The sequence below is a fragment of the Papaver somniferum genome, unplaced genomic scaffold (assembly GCF_003573695.1).
Source record: "Papaver somniferum cultivar HN1 unplaced genomic scaffold, ASM357369v1 unplaced-scaffold_19, whole genome shotgun sequence".
Classification (NCBI taxonomy): domain Eukaryota; kingdom Viridiplantae; phylum Streptophyta; class Magnoliopsida; order Ranunculales; family Papaveraceae; genus Papaver; species Papaver somniferum.
Window position 1 is genome coordinate 17,560,346 of NW_020628818.1, and position 20,751 is coordinate 17,581,096.

The 20,751-nt window shown below is 36.6% G+C and overlaps 2 protein-coding genes across 9 annotated transcripts; one reads left to right on the plus strand and one right to left on the minus strand.

Moving 5' to 3' along the window:
* The first annotated feature begins 4,584 nt into the window (after positions 1-4,584).
* Positions 4,585-10,314, plus strand: LOC113338740 (zinc finger MYM-type protein 1-like). 8 transcript variants are annotated; one of them, XM_026584127.1, is made up of 6 exons: positions 4,585-4,702; positions 5,098-5,226; positions 5,374-7,025; positions 8,077-8,120; positions 8,209-8,293; positions 9,121-10,314. In XM_026584127.1, exons 3-4 carry the CDS (start codon positions 5,644-5,646, stop codon positions 8,096-8,098), a joined length of 1,404 nt encoding a protein of 467 aa, XP_026439912.1. In that variant the 5' UTR covers positions 4,585-4,702; positions 5,098-5,226; positions 5,374-5,643; the 3' UTR covers positions 8,099-8,120; positions 8,209-8,293; positions 9,121-10,314. The 8 variants fall into 8 exon arrangements, with proteins under 8 accessions (XP_026439912.1, XP_026439911.1, XP_026439909.1 ...); XM_026584126.1 differs by having other exon boundaries at positions 8,639-10,313; XM_026584124.1 differs by having other exon boundaries at positions 5,374-7,918; positions 8,639-10,307.
* A 654-nt stretch (positions 10,315-10,968) lies between these two features.
* On the minus strand, positions 10,969-14,821 carry LOC113338617 (thylakoid lumenal 15.0 kDa protein 2, chloroplastic-like). Its single transcript, XM_026583997.1, has 7 exons — positions 14,432-14,821; positions 12,244-12,466; positions 12,045-12,151; positions 11,870-11,960; positions 11,721-11,789; positions 11,515-11,624; positions 10,969-11,254 (listed from the first exon to the last, which is right to left on the minus strand). The coding sequence occupies exons 1-7, from the start codon at positions 14,819-14,821 to the stop codon at positions 11,162-11,164; spliced, it is 1,083 nt and encodes a 360-aa protein (XP_026439782.1). The 3' UTR covers positions 10,969-11,161.
* Between the last annotated feature and the right edge of the window lie 5,930 nt (positions 14,822-20,751).

The window sequence follows — 20,751 nt, forward strand, 5'->3', positions numbered from 1 at the left end:
TCATGATTTCGAAGCTCAATAATAACTCCAAGACAGCGATCGTTCCTTACCATGATAGTGAAAAATGCTTTACGACCAGGACAATGAGGAAGTGGAAAAATGCTTAAAAGAAGTTCTTTTTACTGCATTGTCTCCCAAGGGATTTATCTTTGTTTTAACATTCTTTGGTTCAATTTATTTTCTTCCACCCCAACTTAGATATTACTTACAGATTTGTTACCCATTTTTATGACATTTTTAATAACAAGTATCCAATATTCCATAAGCAAGAAAAGACCCGTACATCGTACGGATGAAAAACTAGTAATGTGAGTATAAAAGTGTGAAAGGATCCTTTCTTTTAAGGATGAAGTATTTGTTGCTTACAAAGGAAGCATAGTCATGGAAACCAGAGGACAATTTGGAAAAACAAAAGGAGACAGACAGTGCAACCTGGAAAAAGAAAGGAAATTAGCGTGTGAGAATGTGAAATTATGGAATGATGATCGGACCGAGGAATACACCAATTATGGATATTTCTCGTTGCCTTTCCCACACCAATATCCAGACCCATACCCGCACCCTGAACCATACCCAGAGCCACTACCAGATCCTCCACCACCACCACCACCTCCACCTCCACCACCGCCTCCTCCGCGTCCTCCACCACTCCCATATCCGGAACCGCTTCCACTCCCAGACCCATATCCAGATCCATAATTGCTGCCAGACCCATAGCCGGATCCTCCACCACCTCCTTCACCTCCACCCCTTCCATAACCCTCACCACCTACTCCTCCAGACCCATACCCAGATCCACTTCCAGCACCATACCCTGAGCCACTACCTATGCCAGAACCGTATCCTGACCCTCCCCCACCTCCTCCGCCACTCCCATAAGTAGGAATTACCAATATGTACCATTATAGTGTTCTTAGTTAGTGGCAGGTCCACCCATTAAAGCCCAGTAATCAGAGGTCCATAATTAAAAGAAAACATGAAAATGGACCAAATTTTTTTATCCCAGGTCATGCACACGTGCGAGATCAGGTATTCGTAATATGAAAATACCACAAATAACCTTTCCTATTTAATATATTAAAAGCATGAGAAATATTTTTCACATTTCATATTCATTTTCTTCTTCTCTTTCCTCTCACCATTGTTGCAGATGAAGATGAAGATTTGTTTTTGTTCTTTCTCGTTTCTACCGAATCAGATGATGAAGATTTTCCATTGTAATGTTTCTTTTAAGGTTTTGGCGATCTAATCATTGTTGTGCTTGATTATGTTTTCGATTTCCATGGTTGATTTGTCGACTATATATTAGATCTAGATGAATAATCACATTTTTTATTCATTTCGTTGCTAGATTCGATTATGCCACTTCCATTTTAGATGTTTTAGACGTGTTTCAGTTCTTTTTTGTATATGAATCAACAGTACGTATATCTCGTACTGATAGAAACTTAGTTTATTTTTGAGAAGAAGAAGAAGATGCATCGTTATGATTTACGACGAGAAGATTGTTTGTGTTTCCAGGTATGTATATTAACAATGATTTTCGATTTCCATTCTATTTTTTTTCATAGATTCGTTACTAGTTTTTCACATGCAGCTGAAGTTTAGATTATGAATCAGCAGTACATATATGATGTACTGAAAAATTATGCTTTAATTTAGTATTTTGTAGTTTTGTATTTTTTTTCTTCTTCGATCTAGAAGTATATATATGGAATATTGAAGAAAAAAGTGTTTCGATTCTGGTTTTTAGAGATTCATTACTTGGTTTTCACATGCAACTGATTTTAGTTTCATTTTGGTTGTTTTTGATATGCTTTTAAGTTGTTTTTGTGTATTAATCATCGGTACGTATATGATATACTGGTGGATATTGATGGAACAAGTTCAGATCTAAATAAACAATCATTTGTGTGTTTATTTCATTAGTAGATCTGATACTTTTATGGTTTTTTTTCAGTTTTCTTTTGTTATTATCAATTGTTGATAAACATCACTGTCCAGAGTTCGTCCTAAATTTTATACTTCTCTTGCTGTTTTAAAAGTTGTGGGGATATAGTTGATGAAAAGAATGTACCACAGTTGGGTTTTGCTTAGATTTGTTTATTAGACCTTCTTTGATTCATATGTGTAGTATTTGGATTTTTTTGTTAGTGATGTTGTGAAGTGTTTGATGATAAGTGTTCTTGAAAATGCATTAGAAGCGTTGGGTATCTTAGAGAGATGAGAATTGAAGGAGTTAAATTGGAATTGCATGACTGTATCTTACTCATTGCTGGTGCTCCACTTGGTGAAGAATTGAGGGGATTTTGATTCATGTGTATGTGCTCTTCCTCTTATGTGGTCTTCTTTCTTTTTTGTATTTCCTTTTAAGATTATGATACAATTTATCTTATCTATCACGGACAGGTGAAGGTGGGAACCGTTCTGCGTTACTCAACTTTGGATCACCAGTGATGCATCTCCGCAGCTATAAATCTCCATGCCCTTCATCCACATCCTCATTAGAAGAAAAATGAGCAGAGGTGCACCTGGAACATGTATGTTGCTCGGATTTTGTTGCTTTTGTCATACATACCAAATAAATAGAATAGTAGCTTGGCATCTTCTCGATGTTGTTACTGCTCTGGAACTGTTATCCTCAACTGGATAGATAGACCTCACACCTGTGTAGTTTCTTAATGCCAAATGGCCTAATGTAGGCTCATGGGCATGCGGATAAGTAAAAGGTTAGCCTAATATTTACAGTTAGATAATGTGATTTTGTTAACTGATACTATTTTTTGAAAGCTTTATCGTTCTCCCGAATCAAAATGATCTGTAGACCTCTGAGGCAGAACAATTCTTTTTTCTACTACAAGTTTCCTGACTACCTGCTGCTGTGCGATATTGCTGTCTCACTGGAATACCCATTTCTTGCTTCATGCTACAAACAGACACCACCTGATACACAACTGTTTTTTTCACCCTTAGTCACTATGTGGAAATGATAATCTATAGAGTCACAAGACTCATAAATTGTTATTACCAATTGTTTTTCAGTTTTCTTGTGTATTACCTATCAGTACATATATGACGTTTTCTAATTTATTTATCATTGATTCTTACAGATTTGTACTCTACCTGGAAGTAGTGCAGCAAATATGTACTCGAATTTGTAAGCATTCAGATATATAATCGGATTTGTAAGCAGTACGACAGATATGTACTCAGATTTCTAAGCAGTGCGACAGATATGTACTCAAATTTGTAAGCAGTGTAGCAAATATGTACTCGAATTTTTAAGCAGTGTACCAGATATGTACTCAAATTTGTAAGCAGTGTAGACACACACGTTTGGTAGTAATGGGCATTATGGACATTTCCATGTTTTAATTAATTTTGGACCTCCGGATAAAAAAAAATCCGGTTGGACCCTACTATAAATAACTATATGGGCCTAGGACCAAACAAGAAATTTTCCCTCCCATAACCTTCACCACCTTCTCCTCCAGACCCATACCCAGATCCATGACCACTACCAATCCCGGAACCATATCCTGACCCTCCTCCACCACTTCCATAACCTTCACCACCTTCTCCTCCAGACCCATAGCCACTCCCGTATCCACCTCCTCCTGCACCACCATACCCTAAACCATCGCCGCCACCTTCCCCGCCTCCACCACCTCCTCCAGTACTCCGAAACAATCTTGCACCAGCCGATAACTCCATGAGCAACAACATTATGAACACGAAACATAAAATCACTCTCGAACTTCTTAGAATTGCCATTGCCATAATCGAGACTCTCAATAAAAATGTAGTATTGAATAGCTTCAGTACACTATACCACAGATCAGATGAAAACCAATGCAGATGAATAAAAGCCAAGGATGAATTATCCCCCTATAAATAGTAATCCCACTGGTGAAATGAACTCTTCGAAACCTACAATTCTACTTTCTCTAGTAGCTTTTCTTCTAGAAGTAGTGGTGGTGTAGGTGGTGGTAGTGACTGATTATGATTTTCATGCATGTCTTCTCCTTGTTGATATGTAATACAAAAAGGGGTTATTCGGTTTTCCACTACTGATGATTGATTGTTTAAAAGTTTAACAAAAGTACTTTTTTCAGAATCAACCTGGACCATATGAGTAAGATCCCTATTGCATTCACTCATCACTAACGCTATTGAATATACTAGGTCTCTTTATCTAGTTAAAAGCTAATCCCTAGTTTGTTATAGCTAGATCTATCAACCGCAACCCAGCATATGTTGAGAAGACTCCGTGTGTGGCAGGTTGTTTTTCTTTGAAAGTTTGCATCTTAATAGCACAAAAGCCTATTCATTTCCAGAACAGAAAAGTAACATTTTCTGTCATTTCTTGGACAGCTTGAAAAGTTGCCTAACTGGAGAATAACGAGTTTCTGGAGGTTTTCTATGGCTGCTGGAACATTTCCCAGTGGCGGAACCATGCCCGGACTAGGACTGGCTCAAGCCAGCCCTAGCCAAATTCTTTTTGCCTACTTAGTAGTAAAAGTCAAGCCCAATTTTAAGTAAGTCCAGTCCAACCCAGCCCTGGTCTTTGTGAAAAAAAAAAAGAAAAAGAGTTCACGGGAAAAAAAACAAAAAGTCATTATTCTCTGTGTTTATGTGAGCAGCGGGAGAAAGACTGAAAGAGGGAGATTGGAAAAACCGTAAAGCCAAAACCCTAGGCTAGGTAAGAAGATGGAATAATTGGAATTTGATGTTATATTATGTGGTTATTGGATGAAATTTTATCCACTTATTCCCTTAATTTCATGAATCGTGTATGGGTTTTTGTTAATTTGCTATCATTATTCACTAGGGTTTCTTGGTTGGTAAATTATAATTTTGTTTTGTGTGATTAAAAAGATGAATGTTTTCAGGTTAATCTTTGATGTTAAATTCTTAATCAGTAGTTGATTGAATTTTTGTTTAACCTAATTTTGTTGATGCTTTGGATTTTCTGATTTGGGGATTTGTATGGAATGTTTGTTTTGGGGTTTTGAGATTACTTAATTGTATGGGTGTTTATGAGAATTTGGGCTCAATTGAACAACTAATTTAAATTTCAATATTTGCATTGATCAGTGTTATTGGCTCAAGTTTTAGAACTGGTTCAATCTTCAATTTTGGTAACACCCAACACGTGTAATAGTGTTGGCCTACGGCTACAACTCAAAGTCATTCTTGGTAGAGCTTGAAGGAAGCCTTTTCTCTGTAATCATTTTTCCTTCTTTTTTATGCCTAATCTGTATCGTGAGAATGCAGGTTCAAGCTTGGATTTGTTTTGTCAAATGTATTCCTATAAGAGTTATATTTCAGTGATGCATATTGATTGAATCAACTTTTGTTATTGTGTTACAGAAAACTTCTGTTACAGGTTGATGATATATGATGCCGAATAATCGTAAACCAAGCAAATGAGGAAGATTAGAAGCATATTACAACCCTATTCCCAGAGTAGATAGATCAGAAAGTGTTGCTCTTGCTCCAAATATTGAACTCAATGAAGTAGTTATTGATGCAGTTGAACCCGAAGAATTGCACACCCAAAGAACTGGAATAGAAGAAGACAGACCTGAAGTGATGAATGTTACTCCATTAGAACGTGATCCGGGGTTATGAATTCCAGTAATGCAACATCCTGTTAACAAGCGTGATGAAGTTCGGCGAGCATATTTATTGTTGGGACCTTATCAGCCGAGATTAAAATATCCCCGCTCTAAATTCGGAAAGCAATACCGTGGTTTTAATTTTAGTTGGTTCGCACAACATCCTTGGTTGGAGTATTCACCTTCTAAAGATGCTGCATATTGTTTTCAGTGTTTTCTTTTTGAATCAGATCCTCCAAAACACTCAGCATTCACTAGTGAAGGTTTCAAAAGATGGTGTTCTGTTAATAATGGATCAGCATGTGCATTTCTAAAACACTCTGGAAATGTTGATTCTGGACACTCTACTGCCCAAGGAAATTCTGAAGCTTTGAAGAATTCAGCTCAGCGAATAAGTCTTTTGGTAGAGAAACAATCAATAGAGGCTGTAACGAGACATAGGTTGCGTCTCAAGACAACAATTGACTGTTTAAGATGGCTTGCGCGTCAACAATGTGATTTCAGAGGTCACGATGAGTCAAAAGGTTCAAGGAATCGTGGGAATTTTATTGAATTGATCAAGTATTCAGCATCACTTAATAAAGATGTGAATGCAGTCGTCTTGGAGAATGCCACTGGAAATGCCACTTATACTTCACCCAAGATTCAGAAAGAGATCTTAAATATTATATCTAACAGAGTTAGAAGCAAGATTCGCGAGGAAATTGGAAATGCCAAATATTGTATCCTTGTTGATGAGTCGCGGGACGCTTCCAAGAAAGAGCAAATGGTGATTGTTTTAAGGTATGTGGATATTGATGGTTATGTTCAAGAAAGGTTTTTTGATATTCAACATGTTGAAAATACTTGTGCTTTAACTCTGAAAAATGGAATAACAAAAATTCTTAATTATTATGATCTTCAAGTTGAAAACATGCGAGGGCAGGGGTATGATGGCGCAAGTAATATGCGTGGTCAGTGGAATGGCTTACAAGCCTTGTTTCGTGAGGAATGTAAATATGCATATTATGTTCATTGTTTTTCACATCGCCTTCAGCTAGCACTTGTGAAAACAGCTGAAACTTTGGGTCCAGTTTGGAAATTTTATTCTATGTTATCATCAATTGTCAATCTTGTTACATCTTCTTCACATCGATTTGGTGATTTTCAGTCTGCTCAAGAAGATGAGATTGCCAAAAGGTTATCTAGTGGTGAACTTGAGACAGGGAAAGGGGCAAACCAAATAGGTACTTTGCCACGTGCTACTGATACCCGTTGGAGTTCCCATTATGGTTCCGTATGCAGTTTGATAGATAAGTTCGAAGCAACCTGCACAACTATCGACCATATTGGCGCAAGTGATCCGAAAGTGACTCCTAAAGTTGGTGAAGCACAAAGTATTTCTGAAGAAATGAGGTCATTCAGGTTTGTCTTTGTCTTGCATTTGATGTTTAAAATTATGGGTATTACTGAAATATTATGCCAAGGTCTTCAAAAGAAAAAACAAGACATAGTAAATGCAATGGCTCTAGTCTCAAACACAAAAGTCTGACTTAGAGAATTAAAAGAAGAGAGATGGGAAAATTTTATTACAACTGTTACTGAATTTTGTGTTGCACATGGTGTTGAAACACCTAATATGGACGCTCGCTATATGATGGGTACAGGCCGTTCTTGTCAGCAACGTGATAATATCACAGTAGATCACCATTATCGTGTTGATATATTTACTGCTACAATTGATTTTCAGTTGTCAGAGTTAGATCATAGGTTTCCAGAGGACACAATGGAACTACTCATTCTTAGCTCATGTTTGGATCCTCGGGATTCTTTTAAGTCATTCGATGTTGACAGTCTTTGTAATCTTGCTGAGAAGTTTTATCCTCTAGATTTCAGTCCGCAAGAGGTACACATTTTGAGAAATGAGTTACAACATTATGGTCATGATGTAGTTAACAATTTGCAATTTCAGAACTTATCAACTATTTCCGAGTTATGTCGGCAACTAGTAGTAACCAAGAAGGCAGAAGCTTACCCTATGATTGACAAATTGATTCGTATTGTGCTTACTCTCCCTGTTTCCACGGCATCTGCAGAAAGATTTTTCTCAATAATGAAATTGGTCAAATCAGCTACTCGTAACAAAATGCAACAAGATTTTCTTAGGGATTGCATGATGCTCTACATTGAACAAGACATTGCAGGAGCTATCCATACTGATTCAATCATAGATGAATTTGACGATTTATACAATCGTAGGGTACAACTTAAGTGCTAGCCATGGGTTGATGATATTCACTCTTTGGTAAAATATAAATGTGGGTTGGTGATATTTTTTGGTAAAACATTTTGACATGTATATTTGAAAAAATTGATATAATATATATATATGATAAAGAAAACCATTTTTTTGGATACATGGTCTTTTATGGTCTCGCTATATTTATACGTTGTTACTTCTTACTAACAAGTGCAGGCTAATAGTTCATACGCAATGACAAGGCTAAGCATTTTAATCAGGTAAATCGTTTGAATATCGTGTATGTTGATTATGCAATTATTATAATTCATTTGCTAGTCGTGTTGTCTTGATTGAATTGTTTCACAGGAGGCAAGAAAACAACCAGAACTACGTTAAGGAGCCGCTGCGCCAGGTCAGGTGGAAGCAAGACTCAATTGCTCGAAAATAGAAGGTAATTTTTTATCTTTTCTTTATGTGTGTGCAGAATTTTTTTTTAAGCCACCCCTAGTCTCAAATCCTAGTTCCGCCCACTGACATTTCCAGTGAGTCTATTATTAGAGAGTGAAACCAAAACCAGATTACTGCAATAACCAAGAGATGAAGGAATAGTTCCAGTGATTAAATTGTTGTTGAGAATCAAACTTTCCAAATTGCTTCCATTCTCACAGAAGTTATCAGGGATTTCCTCAGAGAGATGGTTAGCCCAGAAAACCAAATCTGTGAGATTTGGAAGTGCCCATATTTCACTAGGAATTGAACCATTGAGATAATTGAAGCTAAGATCAACTGTTTTCAGGTTCTTGCACTTTCCAATCTCAGCAGGCACTGGCCCCGATAGATAGTTGCTTGATAAGCTTAACTTTTCCAGGCTAGTGTTGAAAGAAGCACAAAACCCAGATGGGAGATTACCCGTAAAATTATTAGCACTAAGATCAAGAACTTGGAGCTGAGTACAGCTTCTTAATGACAGAGGTACACATCCAGTTAAGTGGTTATAAGATAAATTGAGAACTTTTAAATTACCACAGACCCCAAACTTGACATTTGAGAATCTCCCACTGAAGCTATTGTATGAAAGATACAAGAACTTAAAGTGACTACAGTAAGGAAGAAAGGACTGAGAACTGATAGGCAAGTCGACGGTTAGAAGATAAATCGATTGTTTCAAAAGTACAAGGAAGAGTTCTGTTTTGGGAGAGATTCCCATAAAAGTAGTTACCTCCCAAGTAAAGATGTTTGAGATTTTCTAAAGATTTGATGTAACTTGGCCATTGGCAGAGCAGATAATTCCATTCCAAGCACAAGGAGTTGATGATAATGAATTAGTAATGGTCCAGTTAGCTAAATAACCACTGGGGTCTTGCTCAATTGAAGAATGCTTAAATCTCATTAAACTGCTCACCACATTATTTTTCTGAGACTGTTGCAGAGAAGGTGATGCTGATTCATTGAACATTAATGGAAGAAGGATGCAGCATAACAGGAAGACTTCCATGTTGCTTTTTCTCATCTCTCTCTGTGTATCTCCATGAGACATGTTCTAAGATACATTATTTTTCTATTTGTAAACCACTCTAGTCTCTATTGTCAATTTAATGATGCCTACACCGACCAACCAACCAAGAATAGCCAAGAAAGTCATTTACTCCTTTTCTTTTCTTTGATTAAAATATAATCACGTGAACTATATGGAAATTGATATGGACCATATGGTCAAAATGATACGCAAGAACTCATATGGAATTATCCTGTTTCATGGGCTACGCGAATAAGAAGAAAAGAAAAAGAAAGAAACAAAAAAAACATTTAATTCTTCAGACAGCACCTGTCCACCAAAGTTATTTCTTTGTAGCTCCCAAATGAGGCTCTTGCATTTCCCTAGCTCGGGCTTGTTAGTTGTTACCTAATTGGAGAATAATGAGCTTCTGGAGGTTTTTAATGGCAACTGGGATTTTCCCAGTGATTCCATATCTAGAGAGTGAAAGAAAGGGCAGATGTTTTGCAATTAGCAACAGAAGAAGGAATAGTTCTGTAGATAAAATTGTCGTTCAGAATTAAAGTTTCCAAATATTTCCATTTTCACAGATGTTGTCAAGGATATCCCCAGAGAGATTGTTAGCCCAAATAACCAAATCTGTGAGATTAGGAAGTGCCCATATTTCAGCAGGAATTGAACCATTTAGGTAATCGTGGCTAAGATCAGTTGCCTTCAAATTCTTACAGTTTCCAAGCCCGGAAGGTACTGGCCCTGATCAGCCGCCTGCCAAGCTTAGTTTTCCCAGGGTAGAATTGAGGGCTGATCAGAATCCAAAAGGGATGTTACCAGTAAACCAGTTCGAATTGAGATCAAGAACTTGAATCTGGATACAACTGGTTAATAACATAGGATCTAATCCAGTTATGTTGTTAAAAGATAGATCAAGTGATGTTAGATTTCCACAACCCCCAGAATTGAGTTCTGACAATCTTCCAGAAATATTGTTATTTGAAAGATCAAGAATCTGCAGAGACGGACAAAATGCAGAACTACCATTTGGAATTGAATTGTAAGAGAGATCGAGTGAGGTGAGATGATTGCAGTATGGAAACAGGAATATAGAGATTGGTGATGTGAAATTATTTAAAGATGAATCAATTGTTTCAAATGTACAAGGAAGAGTTATGTCATGGAATAGAGTCTGGCGCATTAATGAACATCAATAATGAAAGGAAGTTAGAGCAGAAGTAGAATACCTCTATACTCCCTCTATCAATTGGAAATGAAGTGAAAAATGATTTCTCCGAACTAGTTTAGTCAGAGACACTTAGTTTTCTATTGGCTTTGTGCTAATCCAAATGAGTAACCTGATCAAGTAATCTTGGTCTGTAATTATTTGTATACCAATATATCATTTGATGTTCAAAATAGACCAACTGAACCCTGAACAAGTAATCTTGGTCTGCATTTTATCACTATTTGATTTTATCTACATGCCAAATAGAACAATAGAAGTCAAGACTGACCACTGGATGAGCGGTGTGAATCACTGGACTTTGATCCATAATATAATGTACCATTCCAAATGATCGTTATTTAACACATTGTTCGACTCCAAATTGGGAAAACCTATACAATGATTAACACTATGATACTCAATAAGCGTTTATAAAGAATGTCAAATTTCTATATACTGAAAGGGAATCCACCGGAGTTGGACTTAAAGTCATACAAAGTGACCAAGCAAAGTAAGATGGAAATTAAGGGTTTGTAGTAAGGCTTATCTGTGAGCATAATTTGTGCAAATGGCGAAGTTGAGGGAAAACACTTACTCTGCTGATATCACTTCACCTCCGAGCAATTAGTAGGGCCGACAGGTTCGCTTAAGCATTGTGATATTGCCATGACAGCAGCCTCAACAGATGCATCTTCACCCTATTACAGTCATAAATCCAAACAAACTTCATCAAAAATCAAGTTTCATAGCAGGCTGCATTACAGATATTTGGAGAACCACATTATTCTGACAATACATAAGATGGCAGTTGATGTGTGCAAATCAAATTGGCAGTGTGTCAAGATGGGTTCTTAGGACTAGCAAAATAGAATTAAAATTATTTTGGGTTTGTCAACTGCCACAAAATGTGACTCCATGATTTACAAATAGCACCTAGAAAGATGCAATTGATCATCACCTTTTCCTTCCAATAGAACATGTTGCCGTATTTCCCTGCCAAACGACTCCAAAAGCTACGGGGTATGTCTAAATCAACTATAGCCCCCACATTGAAGTTCAAGATATTGCCTGATCAATGAAAGCAGCAACAGAAGAGTGCAATAAGAGTCACTTCATACAAATTGAAAAGAAAAAAGAGAATGTACATGAGCACAACTACTCTACCGAATGTCGGATCAGCTACGAACACAATGGTTCTGTCATCTACTTGCCAATAATCTTTAATTGCTAACCCTGCAACAACAACAACATCTAAAACTTAACTACATTACGCCTCAACATGATGCTTGATTTAGCGCGCTACAAAATCTTACCAGGTGTCTCAGGATAATTCTGAGCCAATATTCTAAGCTTGAATCCTGTATCCTTTTCAATATTAGCAATCTCCTGAGCAAGACGCCTTTCCTGCAAAGGATCTCACTATAGAATCAAAACCCATTTTCCTCCATTATTCCAAATTAAATGAATTAGACTTGTCGAATTACATACCTGACCAGCAGAAAGGAAACCAGCAACATCAATAACAGTACTGAAATCTTTAGGCAGCAATTCTGGCTTATTAACACCACTTAATGCCGCCTCAGCAATACCAACTCCTACATTTTGCTTCTGAATCAAAACAAGATATAATCTCCAACAATTTTGAATCATTTTCAAACCAAAAGCAAAGAACTTGAGTGAGTATTACCAGAAAGAGATAATCCAAGAGCCAGAGCACTAGAGAGGCCGAAATTCAATGATTTTGATTGCAAATTCAAAACCCATTTTTCATTACAATTAGAAAGTGAAGAGGAAATTGATGGATTAATTCTGGGTTTCGTTAAATTTGGGTTTTTCTTAAGCTGAAATGTGAGGATGAAGGCAGCAAAGACGCCATTTTTGCTCACTGTAGTAGTAATCAAGAACACAATCTAGATAGAGATAGTTTATCCGATCATTATTACTGTAGACAGAAACAATCGTCTATGAGAATTGACACCTATGGAAATGTTTGCAGTCACGTGTCCAATTTTCACACAATTTGGGTTTTTCTTAGGGCTGCACAACCGGTAGGGTGGGTAGGATATGGCCTATACCCGCCACCCTACCCGTTTATTGGCGGTTAAGAAATCTTTATCCGTCACCCTACCCGCCAAATAGTGGATAGGATATGATACGGTTAAAAAACTGGCGGGTAGGATAGGATTGGCGGGTATGGGTAGGGTATGTGCACCGCTAGTAGGAATTGTTCGAAGACCAGTAGGGTAGGATAATTTCGAGCTTTACCCGCCACCCTACCCGTTTATTGGCGGTTAAGAAAAGCTTCACCCGCCATCCTACCCGCCAAATAGTGGATAGGGTAGGATACGGTTAAAAACTGGCGGGTAGGGTAGGGTTGGCGGATATGGGTAAGTTATGTACACCCCTAGTTTTGCGTACAAATATCTGCAAGCAGCTTTTTAATTGGTAGACCCCGAAATTGATACTGGACATAGGCATATACCGAGCTTAGCAGACTGATGCATGATCCTATGCCCTACGAAATGGAATGATTTCTTAAAGATACTCTTGTTTGGCAACAATAACATCGGAATGCAATGTACCGGCTAGCTTAGCAGACTGGTGCATGTTGTCATGGCCTACGAAATGAAGTCATGATCTCCCAAAAAGCCTCTTGTTGGCAAAATAACAATGTGCCGGCTACAGGAAGACACGCAGCCTATGGGTACATTGGATAGGTTAAGGATACATGATCAAGAAGTATCGGACGAGTTTTAAACATTGTTAACATTAATATTCCCAAATTTGAGTTTTTAGTGACTCTCAAATCTACTTGGTCCATGACATTCAGTCAACATCAATCTAGTATTTTTATAAATCTGTTTAGAGGGATTTCTTTTTTTCCTTCTATGGGGTTGTCATTGAATCTATGGATATGAAAGCTATCGTAGTATCATGTCTTGTAAGCACGTTGTCAATTGTGAGGTGTTGTTTTGCAATAGAGGTGGAGATGATTCTTAAAATTATTTCTATTTTTGGCAAACACTTGCTTTCCGAGTGAATACCACTTTAGGCTTTACCAGAGCTAAAGTTAAATGTGTAGCAAGGTCGCATAATATCCCTTATTACAAAACTTGATCATTAGAAAAAGCAACTTAATCATTTCACTATTATTACGAAACATATGTTTTAATCTTTAATATTACAACCCCCATATATATTCCAAGAAGTTGGTATAAGACGCTGACATATAGAAACATCATGTCGACCAAGGACCTAATATCCAAATAAAACATAGTAAAAAAAGCACAAAATTGATTATAAAGACCAAAATAAATAATTTTTGGGGAAAAAAGACATCCAGGTTTTGATACAGCTTAAATGGACAAAAATGTTAAAATAGCCAGGATGTAAACATTTTCATCCTATCCATTTTCAAATACTTTTTCTTATTTTTAATTTACATCAGGATGCATCCAGTTTCATCGCTCTTTTTTAAGTTTAAGCTAGGATGAATCCAGTTTCATCCTTGCTTTTCTTTGTCCATTTCACCCATAATAATTTCTATTCGTCCATTAGAACCATGTTTTAAAAATATCTGGACATATAACCCATTTTCAAAAGAAAAGAGCGATAAGCCCCAATTCTATGCGGAAAATGGCGTGCATACTGGATATTGTACGTAATCAAGATATCATAAGATTATACGAAACGCAACCCTTACAGGATTAGAAAGAAAAACCTCAAGAAAAAATATCACGTTTTTCTTATTACAAATCTTGAGGTTTCCCTCTATATCTTGCTAGGTTTTCAGTTCATTTACCTCCATCTATATAGGTGGGTTTAGAGAGTTTCTTCTATACAACAACATCTGCTAAAACCTTCGTCAATCAAACCCAAGATAAGATACTTTGAAGCTCACTTGCTTGACAGGGAACGACAAGAACACCTTGTTGATCAAATCCTAACTTACTCTCTCTTTCTTCAAGTAACTTGACAAATGCAGGATGGTTCAAGTATCTTAATCCAACAAAAAACTTCTTCGGCGGTTCATCTCCGCCTATAGTCAACACTGGAAAATGACCTTCCACCACTCTGCCATCGTAACCCGTGAAATTATAACCATCGACAACTTTGCTCGTAGTATATTCTCCATAGTCGCCTTCAAGTTCTCGTCTGAATATAGAGAGTTCTACTCTCCTCATTAACTTCTTTATTATAAGCTTAACTCTGGAAATGGTATTCTTATTTCTCACTACTTCTTCATTTACTCTGATGTAACCCATGATGTGCACTCACTCTTAGGTAAGTGCTTCTGATCACTCATTACATGTATATCCTATATATAGCCCATGGCAACGTAGATGGATAGAGTTAGTTATAGCGTACTTAGTCTTCAACAATTTAATGGTCAATAAATTTGAGTGTGATGCTTACTTATTATGATATGTCCTTTTTTAGACACCCCACTTGGTCTCCCTTAAATGCAACACAAAAAAGAAATTTTCAAGTTGTAAGTTAAGGATTCTTAAGTTATTATCTAAAGTTAAAATGTAGATGTGGAGATTCTATCACCATTCCTTTGTCTGGTAAGGAGTACATAAGGTATGAAAACCACTGAAATTCTTCTTCTTAGATTTAGAATTTGGAGTCTTGCATGAAAAGGACTATTCATAGATGGTTGCCAAAGATTTTAGTGTTGGATTGTGGTGGAAAATGTCCCCGGCTCGACAAAGTTGCCCTTATGACTGTCAGAGTTTTGAAATCCATGCATGAATGTGGAAAGAGTGATGAAATACGATAATGGTGCACGCATTTTTTGTATAGACATTTTCTGTGTTGGCTGTAATCCAGAGGATATTTATACCATTTTTGTTTACAGAAACTGTTATGTATATCATCATCGTGGGCTCTTTGAAACAACTGGTCATAGTGCACTCATTCAAGAGGCTAGCACAATGCATCAAAACTGCAATAGTTCCTATATTTTCGGTGAAAATCACGATCAAGTTGCAGCTAGAAAAGGTGTGTTGATTGTGATTGTTTGGAAATATAGGCCACAAGATCAACAATTAATCTAAAGATTCTAAACATAAATTCCAAAAAGATATCAAGATAAGAAAAATTCTTAAATACAAAAGAAATGACAAATAACCGCTTTGAATTTTGTGGCTGGCTTTTGAATAATAGGATGGACCGATGTGACTTTCACAACTTACTAATTCTTGCGTCATGCAGAACCAAGGAAACTGTGGCCAGTAACTGATCAAGAAGATTCAATTGTTAAGTTTAATTAGAATTAATGTTGTTCATTTTTTTTTCTTTTTTTGAAGCATCGGTGTTGGTGATGTAATGGATATTTTGACAATGATATATTAATTAAATACCCTTAATTTTGAAACCCTTCAAAAATATCCCTCACTCCTCTTTTATATAAAGCTTATCTTTTTAAAAATAACTATTTTAGTAACTTATTATACATTGTTTTTTAATTTCAAAAAACAATAATTTTCTTTCTCAATCACTCCACCACCGCTTCCAACTCCAGTGTTGGCAATTCACCACCACCACTCCACAACCATCGCCGCCACCATCACCACCACTTCACAACCATCATCAACATTCCACCACCACAACTCATCGTCACCACCGCCACTACAATTGTGACCACCATATCCTCCAAATCCACCTCCGTTTCCATCAAGTTGACAACAAAATTGAAAATTTAGAAATAAGTTAGGTCCAGATTTTTTTATCAACAAACGAAGTTGATCCGGGTTTTTGTATCAACAACCAAAGTTGATATCATATCTGGTGTCAACAACCCAAGTTGTTACAAAAATTGAAAACTCGGAAATTAGTTTGGTCAAGATTCATGTCAACAACCCAAGTTGACACCAAAATATGGTATCAACAACAAAAGTTGATCCAAATCTGGTATCAACAATTGGTGGCACCACCACCTCCATCGCCGGCATCACCACCACCACCACTTCCAGCATGTGAGATAATAAATGAAATGATATTCATTTAAATTTTTATTAAGACTGAAAGGGTATTTATATGATTTAAAATTAAATGGATTAAGTTTTAGAAGATGAGGGGTATAATTATTGATGGATAAGGGTATTTGTGAAATTCATGAAAATGAGAGGTATATATAAAATTTCCACTTTTTTTTGGACAAAGTCTCCAATAATAATAATAAAACAAAAAAAAATTAGCTGGCCGGTATCACTGTAGTATAATGGTAAATCCGTTAGCTGACGACGTTAGTGACCTGACTTTGAAACTCGCCAGTAAACATAGCAATTCTTTATCGATCTAAAGTGGAAAAAAAAATTCACCATCTTACTGTAAGAATAATATCAGTTAGACAAATTCACTCATAACAAACTCCCTCCGACCAAATTAGACAAATTAATTCACCATCAAAAAAGAAAAAGAAAATTAATTCACCACCTTACTGTAAGGATAATATCAAATAGACAAATTTACTCATAAAAAACTCCCTCCGACCAAATTAGACAAATTAATACACCGCCTATTTTGTTCCGATTATTTTTTCACCATGTTTAGTTTAAATTTTTAATTAACCACTCCGACCAAATTAGACAAATTGATTCACCGTCTTTTCTGTTCCGATTATTATTTCTCCATCTTTGGTTTAAATTATTAATTAATTACCCTTTGTGATAATGTGCCTCATAGCGTTCGGGGTGCCAATTTTCCCAACAATTGATATCAGAGCTCTTAGAAGTGCTTGTGTGATATATCAATACTTGCTTGTCGCTCCTACCAATGTTTACACAAAGATGAGTTTGTGAAATTGGAGGTTCTACTTGATAGAAGTGTGTGTTCCTCGCTAGTTTTTATGACGTAGTATGGGATGCAGAATAAAGAATAGATTACAAAGAATAGACATTACTAAATGAGGTGGAATATATATATATATATATATATGCTTCTTGAAAGATGTTAGTAACCATACAACATAAAGAATAGATTACAAAGTTTGTAAAAAGGATGAGACTGTGAGGTCTCATGTAAAAGAAATTCTGGTAACGCTTCGAAGTTATGCACGAGGTGTTATATACTTATGTTGTTATTAATATATGTTAAAAGTATTATTGATGGATTGCACGTAATATCAAGAATGTGCCCAATCTCGGAAGCATATACCACGTACGATAATAGGGTATTCATGCGCTATATATACATAGTGAGTATGTTAGGTGTAATTTTGGTAAAAAAGTATGTCAGTTTGGTGATGAATTGGGAATCGCTCAAAGGATTAAGCTTTTTAATCATAATGGAGATATATGATGGTTTATTTCATATACACGGTAATTATGACATGTGCTGGAGTATGATATTGAAGTTAATTCTTCCTTTATATGTTAAAGTTCTATATGTTGTTAGCTTACTGGTTAGGTGGAGCTAACGGTGATTCTTCTGGATGATGCTCTAATTGATTAATGGTGGCGCATGTGCAAGGATCCGTTGATGACAGTTGAAGATATTCAAGGTATTTGTGAAGATTTTCATGGTATTTGAAGATTTTCATGATCAATTCACAAGTATTCTTCATGTGGAAAATGTTTGAAGACTTTTTATCAATCTCGTGGTGTTTTGGTCGAAGAGGTGGTTCTACGATGATGGAAGTTCGAATGTCAATTCTAAAAGTAACTCAACGAATATATAATATATAGTGAACAACTCTAATGGAAGATGGAGGTGATTTTCCTATAATTGTTTCCTGCTTGAAAGCATGATCTGAGGTGGTGACTAAGTAAATAGGTGGATTCCTGTTTTGGGCCTCTTCCATACTAAGATGGGATGCCTAATAATTGATTAATTTGTAATATAATCTTAGGAAGACTTTTTTCCTAAATTTAAGTGTAACGAACGGGAAAATTACGCCTGCGACGCCCAGCCACGCAGGACGAAACTTCCTGATGCGCTACTCATAAGTGCAGTGACCGGGTCCTAAATCTTCCCTTTCCACCATGCAAATACACGTTACTTTTTCATTTCAACCATGCTTCGCAAGCATGATGCGTTAAACTTAGTTCGCACTGTGCCAACTTACCCTTGTTTTCTGAAAGGTGCAAGCCATAAAGGCTTATACCGATATTACATGCATCACATGTTTCCGAGCACTATGCAGGCATATGACAATGCCTTATAGTTGTACATAGGTAATTACAAGCCTATTCTCTAGCTTCCTTACTTCGGTTCAGCATTACTGAGAGAAAGCAATGATCTTGCTCGTTCCAAGGGTGCATCGGTTAAGCTCATGCCGTACTTTTCTTGCGTCATCTTCGTAATGCAAGTGTCTTATGCAAGCTTCCCTAACTTGCATTCTAGTTTAAATTCCTTTCCTGGTCGTGGGAAGTATGAGCTTCCTTTCCTTGTTATGAGCACTTTTCAATTGGTACATGCCTACGTCAAATGATTTGGTATGAGTTAACAAAATGTCGCAATCACCTAGTAATTATATTATAAGGGAGACAAGATGCTAGACCACTAATCATGCAACTCGTTATGGCTGTCTGCATACGCTCCGTAACTTGAATGGATCAAGTATGGACCGCAGTTCATCAACATAGGGACAAGCAACTAAATCCAACTCATGTTGCAAGGACAAAACCAAGCAAAGCCTATCATGTATAAGCCATAGGGTCTTTTGCATCATTGGACTTTTTTTCATTCTGCACCATGGTGGTGCATTCTTAGTTTCGCAGCGCTGTAACGATAGTGCATAAACATAATGAAGTTTTATCGAGTAAGCAACGCACCTTAATGATGCTTTCGCATCATATAGATTTTATAGGCTAAGGTTTGAAGCTTAATGGCGCATTCCTTCTTAATGCAACTTCAACCAACTACCCCTCCTTATATCTCTTATTGACATTTATGAAAACCAAAGTTTCGGAGCACTTTGACATGATTGCTTCATTATTCATGGTTGTTATATCATGCACCCATCACTAATGTACCATAGTGGTGGTATTTCACGTTTTGTCCTGATGCCCAACTCGATTGTTGCATTATAGTGGTGCAATATCGCTCTCGACCAGCCTCGTACTTGCGTTAAGCACCATGGTGGTACAATTTTTTTACTTGGCCAGCCTCCTGCTGGCGCGAAGCACCAGATGATGCAATATTGCACTTGGTTATCCTCGCACTGGCGTAACGCACCATGGTGGTGCAACTTCTGTTCTGGGTCAACATGCCCCTATCACACAACAAAATCTTGATATCAAGCTTTATCTCATGAAAAATGATGCATCTTTGAGCATGTGCCATGCAAAAAATGTGGGTGTTACATTAAGGTTTTTAAGGGCTAAGTTTGTGTTGTTTATATATAAGAATAGAATTGAAGGTTTGTAGACATCCAACCTAGAAGAGTGGTAAAACCTTGTGCTTAGGTTTTTGGTCTCTTTGTTAAGGAGGGTCGAAAATTACAATAAATGTCAATATCAGTGTGAAATACTTGTATAAAGAGGATTTTGGTGTTCTAGCATTTAGGTTTTAGGGAAAGAGTTTCCATGTTTCTCCTTTGTTACTAGTAACTGTGAAGAAGATGTGCAAGAAGACATGAGGCTGGTTTGAAACATGGTTTAGGGGGTTTGTTCCTATGGTTTCTTCAACGGTCTTCTAGGGTATGTCTTGTTTAACTCTTTTGTTTGGATCTTCTTTTGTTGGTTACGAAAAGATGATTTAATAATTTTTTATGATAATGAAAGTTTTTCTGATGGTGTTGGTTGTGGACGTAGTCTGTAAAGGTGAACCGCGTATAACTTGTATTTTGGTTGTGTGTTGTTTATCTTCTTTCTCCTTTATTGTTTCTCCATATTTGGATGATATCACCAATTGGCTTTTGTGATCTTGTAATCCGCTGCGCTCAGGATGCCAATTTCCCCAACAAAGAATATGGTCTAAAGCGTAAACCTGCAAAACCAAAGAATAAGATCTAAAGTATAAAATTCCTAGCTTCGTTATTACCGTGTTATCGACTATTTACCATTGTTTATTTATCTTGATAATGATCAAAAATTTGATGATAATTAAGATGTTAATTTTCCATGACTAAATTGTGTAATTTATAATTTATTTTCACGTGTTGATTTTAATCAAGATCATTGATTAAATATATGACGATGGTATAAATTTAATTAGAAGTCCTTATAATTTCCAATGACGAACACAT